General features: G+C 40.5%; 1 protein-coding gene across 1 annotated transcript in view; it reads right to left on the bottom strand.

Annotated features, from left to right (window-relative positions):
* RORA (RAR related orphan receptor A) overlaps positions 1 to 12,307 on the bottom strand; it is a 690,447-nt gene that overhangs the window by 180,231 nt on the left and 497,909 nt on the right. The window contains exon 2 of the mRNA XM_069483271.1: positions 655 to 684. Coding sequence (XP_069339372.1) covers positions 655 to 684 — 30 coding nt within the window. The remainder of the gene's footprint in view (positions 1 to 654; positions 685 to 12,307) is intronic.

Raw genomic sequence — 12,307 nt, 5'->3', positions numbered from 1 at the left:
CTTGGATTGCAAATCACAGCGTCTTACACTGACGTGAGTTTGTAACTTATAGTGTAGTTTGAATGAAGGCAATTGATGAGAGCAGTTGAACCTGAGAAGTGGGGTGAATACAGAGCATAAATCCAGCACACATTTCCACATCAAGCTACCGATGCCATTTACCAGGGGCCCCGTAGGCCACGCCCATGGTCGAGCGACCGCGCCTCTATTCCCAGTCAGTATCTCTGCTCCACAGACATGAGTACGAAACGTCCTAATTTGTGAACTAGTGGTGAGGAAAAGGAGACCAAAGTTTAAAAGAAATCAAGGGGATGTTTCCTAGAAACATACCAGCTCTTCTAAGAAGGATCCAGAATAAGGGTGATCAGTAAAGTAATTGATCCTCCTGGCTAGATGTCATGATTTCTCTAAAGACATGGCTTGAAACACTAGAATTCATCGGAATATGTCTAGCCTCTCTCTTCAACACACACTCAGTACACACAGGTGGAGATGTGTCACTTCCGACCACTACAGGTTGAAAAATGACCTCTGCTGACCATGGATCACAGCTGAAACATTAGTTTATGCTCGAAGGGTCACAGCAGCCAGACATATGCGGATTCCAACTCTTCAGAAAACTTTGGACAAAAAAAAAAAAAATGTGCTACTTACATGTATGTGTCTTCTTCGTTACTGAGATACCTAGGAGAGAAGAAATGATGACAAAGGTTAGAAAGTGTCCTGTGTGTGCTTCTTTGAATGCATGTCATTCCCCGTGCACTCGGGAATGCATTTTGTTCAGATGGTGATGCGGAAGCAAGACCACTTTCAATCTCACACAGCAGTGTCGCTAGACCCACCCCAAAGCCACACCACAACGAACGTCGAAGGCAGCCACCATCACTTACTGGTTTAAGAGTTTCTTTGGTAAAAATAAGCAGCATGGACAGTAATTAAACAGCCTGAAACAGGGAAGGAGAAGACCCTTATTTTTTATTTTAAATAGAGGAGCTGATCACATTTATAGGCAGAGTGGGAAAGATTTAAGGCACAAGAGAGTGATGCGAACCTACTCAGACCAGAGTGAGCTGAGCAACAGAGCAATTAATTTGCTATGGCTATCGATTCTGTGTTTCCTTTTTAATGAAAATGACCCTTCCTGCTCACATGAAGCATAACTTTTAATGGTGAGGAAACATACATCCACAAAATGTACCTATGTGTCTGTACTCGTTAGAGTCAGAAAGGGAATGACTGCTACTTCTCTAGAAATGGCTCCCGAAAGTATGAAACACCGCTGTATGAAATGCATGAACACAAACTATGAAAACACGAGGGATGCATGAGTCAGCACCCTTAATCTTTCCAAGATGATTTACAGATGGCAGGTGACGAGTGGAACTAAGCAGTATTTGGCACATAAGACCCGATAAAGATAGCATGAACGCATGCTTCAATGTAAACAGCGCTATCTCCATCTCAGAAACACTACACTTTGAACCCTCTGTGTTTCACTCTTATTGGGAGACATGCTTGAGACTAAATGGGCTCGAGGTAACAACACTGTTGAAAATATTAAGCCTGTGACTAAGAACTGTGGTAAACCTTGAAAATGTTTTTCTTTCATGTTATTTATTAAGAGAACTATTTAACCCTCCTTTGGAAACTAAAAGTTGTAGAAAAATTTGGCAGCCACAGCAGATCTATTACTTAGCTATGGAACGTGTCGTACAGGTAAGAAATCCGTTATGAAAATCCATGGTCGACATTAAAAAAGAAGAAGTTCCAAAGTTGTGTGCAAGGCCAAAAACACACACTTGCTCTTCCCCCTCCCACAACTTTCCAAAGGATTTATTTAGGGAAGCTGAAATTACATAGCCCAACTCAAATTCTCCCCCCACCCCCACCATTTTATTGAGAAAAACTACTGTTTTTCATCATGTTTGATTTGCATTTGCTAAGTGAAGTTAGAACCTTCTGCAAAGATCCTTGAAGACTCTCTCACATGGAACTACAAAAATGTTCGAGAATTTTTTGAAATACCCTTTATCATGGGAAGGGAACTTCCCCCACTGGCTACAGTGAGCAAAGTTTAAAATCTGAATACAATTTGCAACTCCAGCTCGTGACACCAGCACCAATAAATTGATACATTAGTGCTCTTTCAGCATTATGAGAGTTAGATGCGTATTTTCCTTAGGAAATAGTGCTTTCTGTAAAATCACTTTGAAGAGAAAGTGCTTAGGCTGTCTCTCCTGATTATTCAAAACCTCCACACAATTGGATTTAACACAGCCCAAAACAGACCTATCTATATTCGCTGAGTATGGAACTATTTTCTCCTGACATCCAAAGGCCTCATGAAAATACCACTGCTTTGACTTTTCTACTTAAATTTATTATACGGCGTGATGCAGTGTTCTCATCAAATATTTTCATGACGATTACATTGATAATAGATTTTGGAAATCTTTCCAAGAAAGCTGTCTGATCGTGGAGGTCACAGTAGCTTCTCCTATCTGCCACCAGGAGAAAGCATGACTTTGGCAACAGCTGATCTCTTGGTCCCTCAGCTTTAACTGCCAATTAATGACCAATATAAATAACTGGGTGGTATATTTGTATTGGGGTTGCCAGATTCAGCAGATAAAATGCAGGATGCCCAATTAAATTTGAATTGCAGATACTAACTTGTTGTTCATCTTACATTCAAATGTAGATGGGCATTCTGTATTTTATCTGGCAGCCTTAATGTATACAAATATAATGTAAATTAAATCTATTATATACAATAGAAATATATGGTCAATTAATGCATTTTATGGAGAAAAGCTTAAAAAACATACTCTTCTCACAAAAGCAATATTTTTTTAAAAGTACATTATAACTCTTAATTATGGAGATAGTGCATTATATTTGATTTTTTAAATTTAATAGACATTATGAAGACAGAATTCTATTTCCCTAGAAAAAGTGAATAAGCAAAAACACTGCAAACACACAAAAGATAAATTTAATGCAACAATCAGAAAATTTATTGGAATTTTCTTTGTCCCTCCCCCCCCCAAAAATAACAATTGTGACCACAATAGTGGCTTGTACTTGTGTTACTTCTTTCTCCATAGAAGCTCTAGTACTCCATAGTAAGTGACTCCATAGAAGTACCAAAAAAAAAAAAAAAAAAAAGCAGGAAACATTCTTTCATTTCACAGATAGGAAAACTGAGGCTCAGTTGATTATAGCATCATAAAAAGTTTCTTGTGGAAAGTTACATCAGACTGGAAGTGTATCCTATAGCAAGTCTTTAAAAGCCCTGGTATAGAGCCAGGTGCAGGATGGCTCACACCTGTACACCTTAGCACTCAGGGAGGCCAAGGATTGTTTGAGGCCAGGAGTTCAAGATCAGCCTTAGCAAGAGCAAGACCTGTCCCCACAAAAAATATAAAAATTAGCCAGGCATGGTGGCACACACCTGCAGTCCCAGCTGCTTGCAGGAGAATCACTTGAGTCCAGGAGTTTGAGGTTGTAGCACGCTATGATGATGCCACTGTACTCCAGCCCTTGCGACAGAGAGAGACTGTCTCAAAAATAAAAAAACCCTGGTATAGGTACTGCCTCCCAAAAGAGTAAATACTCAAAAAAGATTTACTTCTTGGAGCATAACCTTCAGCATCCAGCTCTGTAAATAATTTAAACCGATGGGGCCCTGCGCCCTGCTGTATTTAAACCAGGAAGCTTCATCCCAGGCTTGAGTGAAAGATATACTCAGATACTGATACAAACACATAGAAACCACAGTTCCTCCAACTAGAAAAGCATATTGGGTTGAATCTAGAATATTCCAGAATATTCTAGAAGAGAGGGAATATTCTGCCAGGAATCTAGCTGCCTGAATTAAATGCCCGTGGGCCCTGGGCCTTCACTTATAGTGGGCATATGTGCCCTGGTTTGCCACCAGCAGCAATTTTCTCACCCTTCAATGAGGGGTGGCTCTTTCCATTATTGTTCTCATTTTCTAGAGTTTCCTGTCTTTCTCACCAGGAAAAGAGCTCATCCTCCATGAGATCACAGCAGTCATATATCGCTAATTTTTTTCCATAAGTGGAAGGAGAAGGGCTTTCAGAAAAAACCTTATCCAAACCTAATGCTACCATCAGCAGCAACTCTGAACCAAGAATTTTTGGAGAATTAGGTTTTCTAAAGATAAATTATGATGACTATTAAGGAGGCAAGTAACTCTAATTCTACTTAGGAATAGAAAAGAATAAACTTTTTAAAGGCAGATCTTAAGATGGCTAGATTTAGGGGCAAGTTGACCTGACCTTGAACTCTTAGCCTACCCACTTTCCTGCCTCTTGGCTGAGAGACTCTGGGCAAGTTACTTAACTTTTCAGGGCCTGAATTTCTTGGTTTTTAAAATTGTATATAATCATAGTAATACTCAAAAGACTGTTGTGAAAATAAGGATGTATAAAGAGCTATACAAACTGGGAAGTGTGATATAAATGCTAATTATTGGCTCTGGTAAAGGTTGAACAACCAGCACAGTATTATGGTTACAAAACCGGATTACAACGTGCTCCTGAAAGCTATGCCTTGGCTATGCATGACGTCCCTCCTGTTTCATACTGACTCTGGTTTTCAGACCAAGTGCTGTGCCTAGGAATCGTCCTTAGAGCTGATAGAAGAGAGCATGGAACAGAGAACCAAGTTCCTAAAAGTGAGTGTGCTCTGTTCTATACTCTGAACCACATTTTGACTCTTTGCTCTCTAATGTCAAGGGAAGGGAGCTGAGTACGGTGGCTCGCACCTGAAGTCCCAGCTACTCGGAAGGCTGAGGTAGGAGGATCGCTTGAGGCTAGTTTGAGTCCAGCCTGGGCAACACAGTAAGGCCTGGTCTTATAAAAAATTTGTTTAAATAAATAAATGAATAAAGGGATGCTGCCTGTTCACGAGCAAATGGCTGTACTGTTCAGGTGGGTGCTGATCGGCATGGGCAAGGACTTTGATCATCACCACCAAAGGGTGTCGACCCAAGTCCAGCTGTTGGGAAGGTTTTGATTCACTTCCAAACGACTGGGAAGAACACCAAGATCCCTCCCTAGAGATTCACAAACAGGCCACAGAGCAGGCCTGTGGAGACAGGGACTTCGTAGAGTTGTGGTGAATGATGGAGTGGAAACAAATTTCTAAGCCCCAAACACACACACAGCCCCCTGAGCTCACAGCGAACTCCATGGATGACTTGGCTAAGTCATCTAACTTCTCTGGGCCTTGGTCTTCTCATCTGTAGAATGAGGTAGTTGCACTATAGGATTTCTTAATTTCTCTTGCGTTCATTGATCAATGGCTCCTTGCCCAGCTTCTAAGCTCTCAAACCAAACCACCTTTTTCCAAGTCACAGGCTGCCAGATCTATTTCTCACTGTAAAAAAATCCAATGTAGCTCATAATCAAAGGATACCCCCCGAAACGTTTTTTCTTCTCACCTTTAACAACCAAAGAAGAAAGAAGGCAGTACCCACAAAAGGTTATATAAGTAAAAGATATACTTTTCTTGGGTGATCTTTTCAAATTATCTGGGCTAGAGAAAAATGGTACCTTTTGATAAAGTTGTGAGACTCATATTTTACCCAGATACACACACACACACACACACACACACAGACACACGACACGCACACAGGGTGGGGGAGGCTCTTCCAAGTAATGCTTTAGAGTAACTTTGAACTTAACAATATGACAGTACTTTTAAATTGCCAATTAATACCCCTAAACCTAAGAGGGAAAAAATCCCCGTAAATACTCTACCCGAAGCAAAGCAGGGCTTCTAATGCAGCAAGATTGCCTAACTCTCTTTAGCTGACCATGCTTCAAAGTAAAGCAAAGGAAATGTCATGAAAATACCACAAATTTATCACTGTCATGGTTATCAGTAGGGCAAAGTTTCAGAGTTACAGGCATCCCAGAGTGGAGCACGTTAGGGATGTAATCCAGTATTTCCAATCAGCACCAGATCTTGATCAATTAACTTCTTTGATGGAGTTTTTATTGTCTCTTGGTTTCTAGGCAATTGTCTGGGTACCAAGTTAATTTTACGTTTTTTAAAAAATAAGAGATGGCATCTTTCCTCCTCCCCGGATCTGGCAATCACTGAACTAGCATTTCCAGAGGCCCTGCATTCTGGACACGTCTCCAAGCTTGACAAAGATGCCACTCTGCCACCCTGCCAGTACTCAGCCTGAGTGCCTTCTCTCGTCCTCTTTCGCAATGAGATAACAACTGTTGCGATAGAGATATTATAAACAAGAGTAAATTCTGTGTTAGTATCAAAAACAAACAATAAAACCAAACACTACCTTAAAAATGCAGTGAAGTTTTTCTTAAAAAAAAAAAAAAGTCTCATGTGAGTGTGGCAGGGAGGAAGAGATGTGTCGAATGATCATTAACAAAGCCTTTAATTGGCCCAACTCATGACTCTCCACTGGCCTTGTACATTGACTCTTGTTTGATTGGACGACTTCCAGTCTGCAGACCTTCACAAGATTTCCTCTCCCTCCTCACAAGATGCCTGAATTAAATAAGATGCCCATTAATTAAGCTCTGAGGTCTTGGGCAAAATGGCTTAACCTTTCTGAGCCTCCATTTTCTTATCCATAAAATGGGAACAAATTTCTCAGCACTAGGTTTATATTACAATGTAAGATAATTCATGTGGGACACAGGGCATAGTGCCTCTTTCCCACTAAAGAGGTTTTTAATGGCAGACACTTTGCGAAGACGCTTTTATTAGATGAACAGAGCAGTGTGCCTAGGACAGACGCAGGCACGCCCATTGAGGCACTGTTGTTAAACAGGTGGGTAATCCAGGAAGACAGTGTTTCAGAGTTCAGATAAGAATTTTCAAAATAAAACCCAGAACACTTAGCCCCCTCCCTACAACGTCATCGACAAGCACAGTGCACAGGCTGCAGTCTCCTGGGTCAGCAACGTAAGGAGCTAGCAGTCAAAACAGCAATTTATGTGCAACACATGAGCACTAGCTAAGAAATGAGGCCTAACATTTGGGCTTTTTTTTTTTTTAAATAGCTAATAATTGTTTTATAAATAAAAAATATCAGTTGGTGCTGGCCCTTTGTCCCCCTCTCCTCAATCCTGAGTTGTCTCACGAGAGTGCTCCATTCTACACACAGTCAAGGAGAAAATCTGTGTGTGAGGGGGATCAGGAGCACGGCCCAAGAAGAGCTTCGCCAAACAAAATGATGTTACAAAACAACGTCCTTGTGTAGGACAAAAGAACTATTAATGATAATCAGTACATATTACTGAAAGTGCTCCAAGTAATCTCTGGACTTTGTTTCAAAAATTCTTAATGGACACTAATGCTTAGAGTTCACTCAAAAGAGAAATAAATTATGTGCCAGGGTTGCAGGGAACAAGGACAGCACGGCGGAAGGCATCAAAGCATTAGCAATGTTACGACAATCAAACATTTTGTAATTGCATAAAAAGCCTTTAAAAATCATTTAGAAATACTAATTATGAATATTAATAATACTGTAATGTGAGGTCTCTTTTATGTTAGATTTGAGCCCAGGTTGAGCCGTTTTGGTAATAATATTTCAGCTCTTTTACCATCCAAGGTGCTTTTTACACCAAGAAAAAAAAATTCTATTTTAGTTTGAAAAATGGTTATGGGAATGGATAAGAAGAATTTTTTCTGTTTTTTGAATTAAAAAATTTTTTTTTGTGTGTGATTGCCCTCCATCTCTAGGTCATATTTCCTGACATTTGTGCCCAGAAATATCTTTTAATTTTGAACAGGCAGACCAGAAGTATGCCCTCTTTCAAGTCCTGCCTTTATCTTTAACAAAACAGTTCCAAGGACAAAGCCTCATTCCGGGTCCCCCAGCAAAAGCAGCATAAAGAGACCATCAGTCTATCTGAGAAAGAAATCTTGAGACTAAACGTATTTGGGGAATATCCATCTTTTCTCATAGAGATTACTATTCAATGCATTATGAAAAGTTCATACCTAAGGAAGGTAATTTCTCCTGTTATCACTTGCTGGTGCCAAATGTGTGATTAGTACTAATGTACAGTAGGAATCATAAGAATCCTTGTTCTTTCAGATTGATTTCCTTTTATCAAGTCACTGTACTAGAAGTAGAGCTACCCATTAGCTATGACTTGGTTGATTTAAATTTGATCTTGGAGCTCTGGGCAGAGGTGTGAACTGATAACTATCAACACTTCTAGCTTAGTCTTCTGGAATCAAGGAGTTTTATCTTATAAGTAAATAATTCAACTCAGGCAAAAATCAGCAGCTTTTACTAGGCTTTTCCAGGAAATGATTTACTTTATGTACCTCTGCAATTTGTTAAAACTATTTATCTTTGCTACTAATATGAGCAGGTACTGACTCGAACTGTCTGTAAGTGACTCACCTGGATGCTGTCAAACACGTGGTTATAGCTGCAATCTTTAACATCAAAACTACCAGAACTGGTTGGATAAGGATGATCTAAAGACTATGGAGTTGCTGGCCTCAAAGCACAGCAGACATTAGGGATATTTTGCATATGTTATGCCCTTGGATGCACTGCCTAAATCATACCAGGAGCATGGTCAACACACCAAGTCAAGGCAAGTAAAGACTGAAGAAATATCACCTGGCCAGCAGCCACCCCACACCAAGGTCTATTACAGATGGCAGAAGCATGGATAGACCAAGGGTATTACTAGTTATGACGAAGGAGGAAACAAATTTGAGGGTTAACTCATGTCCTGAGTCACCTAGAAAAGAGAGGGAATCTGCCAAACTGGAAACAATGGGAATTTGGTTCTAAATGTGGAGGAAACAGCTCCACTGTCAGAGAGATGAAAGGCAAAAGCCTCAGGATCCAATAGCTATGAAGCAAATACTGAAAAGTAAAGAGGCAACTTCAGTTATTCCCTAATATATAGGATAGCAAGGGTACATAAAGGATTTCTAAAAATATCAACATTATTGTCATCTTGAAGAAAGATGAAAAGACTGCTTAAATCACCAATCATGAAATCATTACCGTTCGTAGCCTCTCCACACTCCCCTTATTATGGGATTTGTCTAGATTGGCCATTGCTGGGTGGTAATTCAAGAAAAGAAAGTCGTCATCAAGATATTTATTTTGCATTCACAGATTTTATTAAGAATATTATAAGACATTGTTAGATTAGATGCATAAACTATTTTCCCATACAGGATTCAGAATCAGGAAACCTGGATTCAATTCCTAGCCCTGCCACTTACCAGCTTTGTAATTTGGGGCAAGATACTTCTTTCGCCAGGACTCAGTTACTTCATCTCTAAAATGAGAGGAAAAAGACTTCTTGTTTCACTGTAAAATTCTACCACTAGACATGTAGCCTTAGGAAGTAATCATGAATATATAGAAGAATTTTTATCGAAGCATTGTTTCATATTGCAAAACATTGGGGGAACCACCCAATGTCAAGAGTAAAGGATGACTGAAGAGAACCATGGTATGTCTACGTAATAGAATACTCTACCGTCCTTAAAATAATGAAAAACAAATAACAGAGAAAGATGTTCTAGCTGCATTAAAAGAAACATATAAATTCAGCACCCCAAAGCACAGTATACTATTTTTTCAAAAAGGAAAAAATAAAACGTAGAGAAAAAAGACTAAGAATATATACTCTGAATTATTAATAATGTGAGTGGCTATCTCTGGCTAGAGGGCTTATGGTTGATTTTTTTCTTTTCTTTTTTTTTTTGTCTATATTTTTGACAATTTCTACAATAAAACTGTATAAATAGAATTTTAATAAGAAGAAAGAAAAGTGAACATTGAAACACCTGCCTCACATGGTAACTGTGAGGATAACATAAAATAACAAATGGCAATGCTGACTTAATATTGGTTTTTAATATTGCAAACATCTTTTTGTGACCATTAGGAGACCCAGTTTCCTATGGCAACTACTAATTGCGTTACACTGTCCAGGGAAGCCTAGGTGAAGTCTGAATGAGGTAGAAGTGTGACGGCGCCACAGCTGACCACTCTCAGGAGGGCCCATGGCAATGTATAATCTGGTAATACTTGATAAAACAGTAAGCATAATCAATATGCTGATAAAGGTCTGAAAAGTAAGCCTTGCTTAGTTCAATAAACATCATGCTCTAGAATGCAGTGAGAAGCCTAGATGCTCATGTCAGACAATTTTTGACTCCTGGGAAAACCACCATCCTTTAGCTACCAAACAGAAGTTTGTTGATGCCAATGTCTATAGGGCATATGACTATACTGTCAACACATACCAGCAATAAAGCTGGCAAAAGGCTTGTGGAGACCTCTACAGAGCAGGTGCAGCCCCAGAGACAGATCACAAATCCCTTAAGGCAAGAGTGAGCCCTTTCATCGGTATCCCCTGAGAAATCCCCAGGACTTAGTGCCATGTAACGTACAAAGCAGATCTTTGGAGACAGAAAGGCCCACGTTGCAAACCCAGCTTCACCACCAACTAGTCATCTCACTCCAGGCAAGTTACTTAGCCTGAGCCTCAGTTTCAATTTCTGTAGGATGAAAGTAAGGATACCTTTTTCTTTGGGTTGTTATGATCATCAAATGTTATAGACACTGCAAAGCTGAAAGCTGTCAACTGTCACTGAATTCTAGTATCTAAGCAATCTATCTTAAAGAAATGCATCTTATGGCAATGCATTGGAATGTTCCACAGAAAACGGAATAGAAAAAAAGGTCCATATGTCCTTGGGTTGTGGCATTAAGGTGTCAATGAGCCTCAGAACAAACTCTTTTTCAGGTTGATACACCTTGTCACATTTTGATTGATTTCAACTGGCACAGCTCTTCTCTTCTAAATTATTCTTTTTCCCTTTTTCTTCCTTTTCTTTCCTTTTAGTCTTAAGAAGGTCGTAATGGGTTGAGTTGAATCCCCCCAAAAGATACATTCAAGTCCTAACCCCTGATATCTGCAAATGTGACCTTATTTGAAAATCATATCTTTATAGACATAATTAAATGAGGTAATACTGAACTACAGTGGGTCCTAAATCCAATGGCTGCTATCTTTATAGAAGAAGGGAGAGGAAGATTTGGATTCAGTGATACCTAAGACACACAGAGAAGTCAGCCGCATGAAGATGTAGGTGGAGATTAGAGTGATGCAGCTACAGGTCAAGGAACATCAAGGAGTGTCAGTAACTAACAACAGCTAGGAGAGAGGCCTCTAGAAATTCTTCCTTGCTGCTCCTTCAAATCCGTTCTCCCACTCTTCCAGGCAGTCAAGTTTTAGGGGGACACACAGCCATCCAGTCAGAGTCCCTTGGAGTCCCTTGGAGCTGGGTATGGCCATAAGACTAGGTTCTCACCAAGAAATGTGGGCAGAAGGGCCATGGGTAACTTTCATCTCACTTAAAAGGAAACGACTTGCCCTGGATATCCTCTCTCTCCCTCTTCCCATGGACTGGAACTTGGATGAGGCCGTGACCCAACTTCAACCATGTGGGCAAGGCCATCTTTGGAGATAGGAGAGCACCGAGACGGGATCCTGGGTCCTGGATAACCCTGTGAGTGGATAAGCCACTGTGTTCTTGAGTTTCTTTGCTATAGCAGTTTTTAGGCTTTAACAAATACATGGGAAATAACTCTAGTTTACAGGTCAGAATCACCAAATGTTAGATCTGGAATAGACTTGAGGAATGGACCAACCCTCTCCCGAAAAAAGACAGAAAACTGGGACTCAGAAGCATTAGATGACTGGTTCCAAGTCAACCAGTCAATTAGGGGCAGAGCAGAAAGTAGCATTCTACAGAGTGGCAGCTCTGTGGGCTCTGAGGCCTGGATGTGTTGAAGTCTCCCTTTTAGCATACAGGACACCTCAACCAGACCCATGAACAGTTTCACCAGCATCGTTTAGAAGCTCCACGTAAGCCAGAGTGGCTTTCTGAACTGTAAATCAGATCATGTTAGTGCCTGGTCAAACTCCTTCCACAGTTGGAAAGGTCCTACGTGATCCAGCCTGCCTGGTTCTCCAGCCTGGCTGCCTTCTGTCCCTGCCTCACCCATCTCACTCTGCCATACTAGCCCCCTTGAATTTTCTCTAAAGGTCTAAGCTTGCTCCGGACTCAAGCCCTTTCTGAATGTAATTCCCTCTGCCCGGCTCAGTTTCCCTGCAAATCTCCGCAGGTCTCCCCTACATCCATCCAGATCTCTGCTCAACACTCACCTCCTCCTAGAGTGCTTCGTAGCCAGCTTATCTAAAGAATCCTCCTCCCCGTACCATTCTCCGCTTTGCTTCAC

This window comes from Eulemur rufifrons, chromosome 2 (genome assembly GCF_041146395.1).
Source record: "Eulemur rufifrons isolate Redbay chromosome 2, OSU_ERuf_1, whole genome shotgun sequence".
NCBI classification, from domain to species: Eukaryota; Metazoa; Chordata; class Mammalia; order Primates; family Lemuridae; genus Eulemur; species Eulemur rufifrons.
The sequence above is the reverse complement of the archived record's forward strand: the minus strand, read 5'-3'. Positions and strand labels throughout refer to the sequence as shown.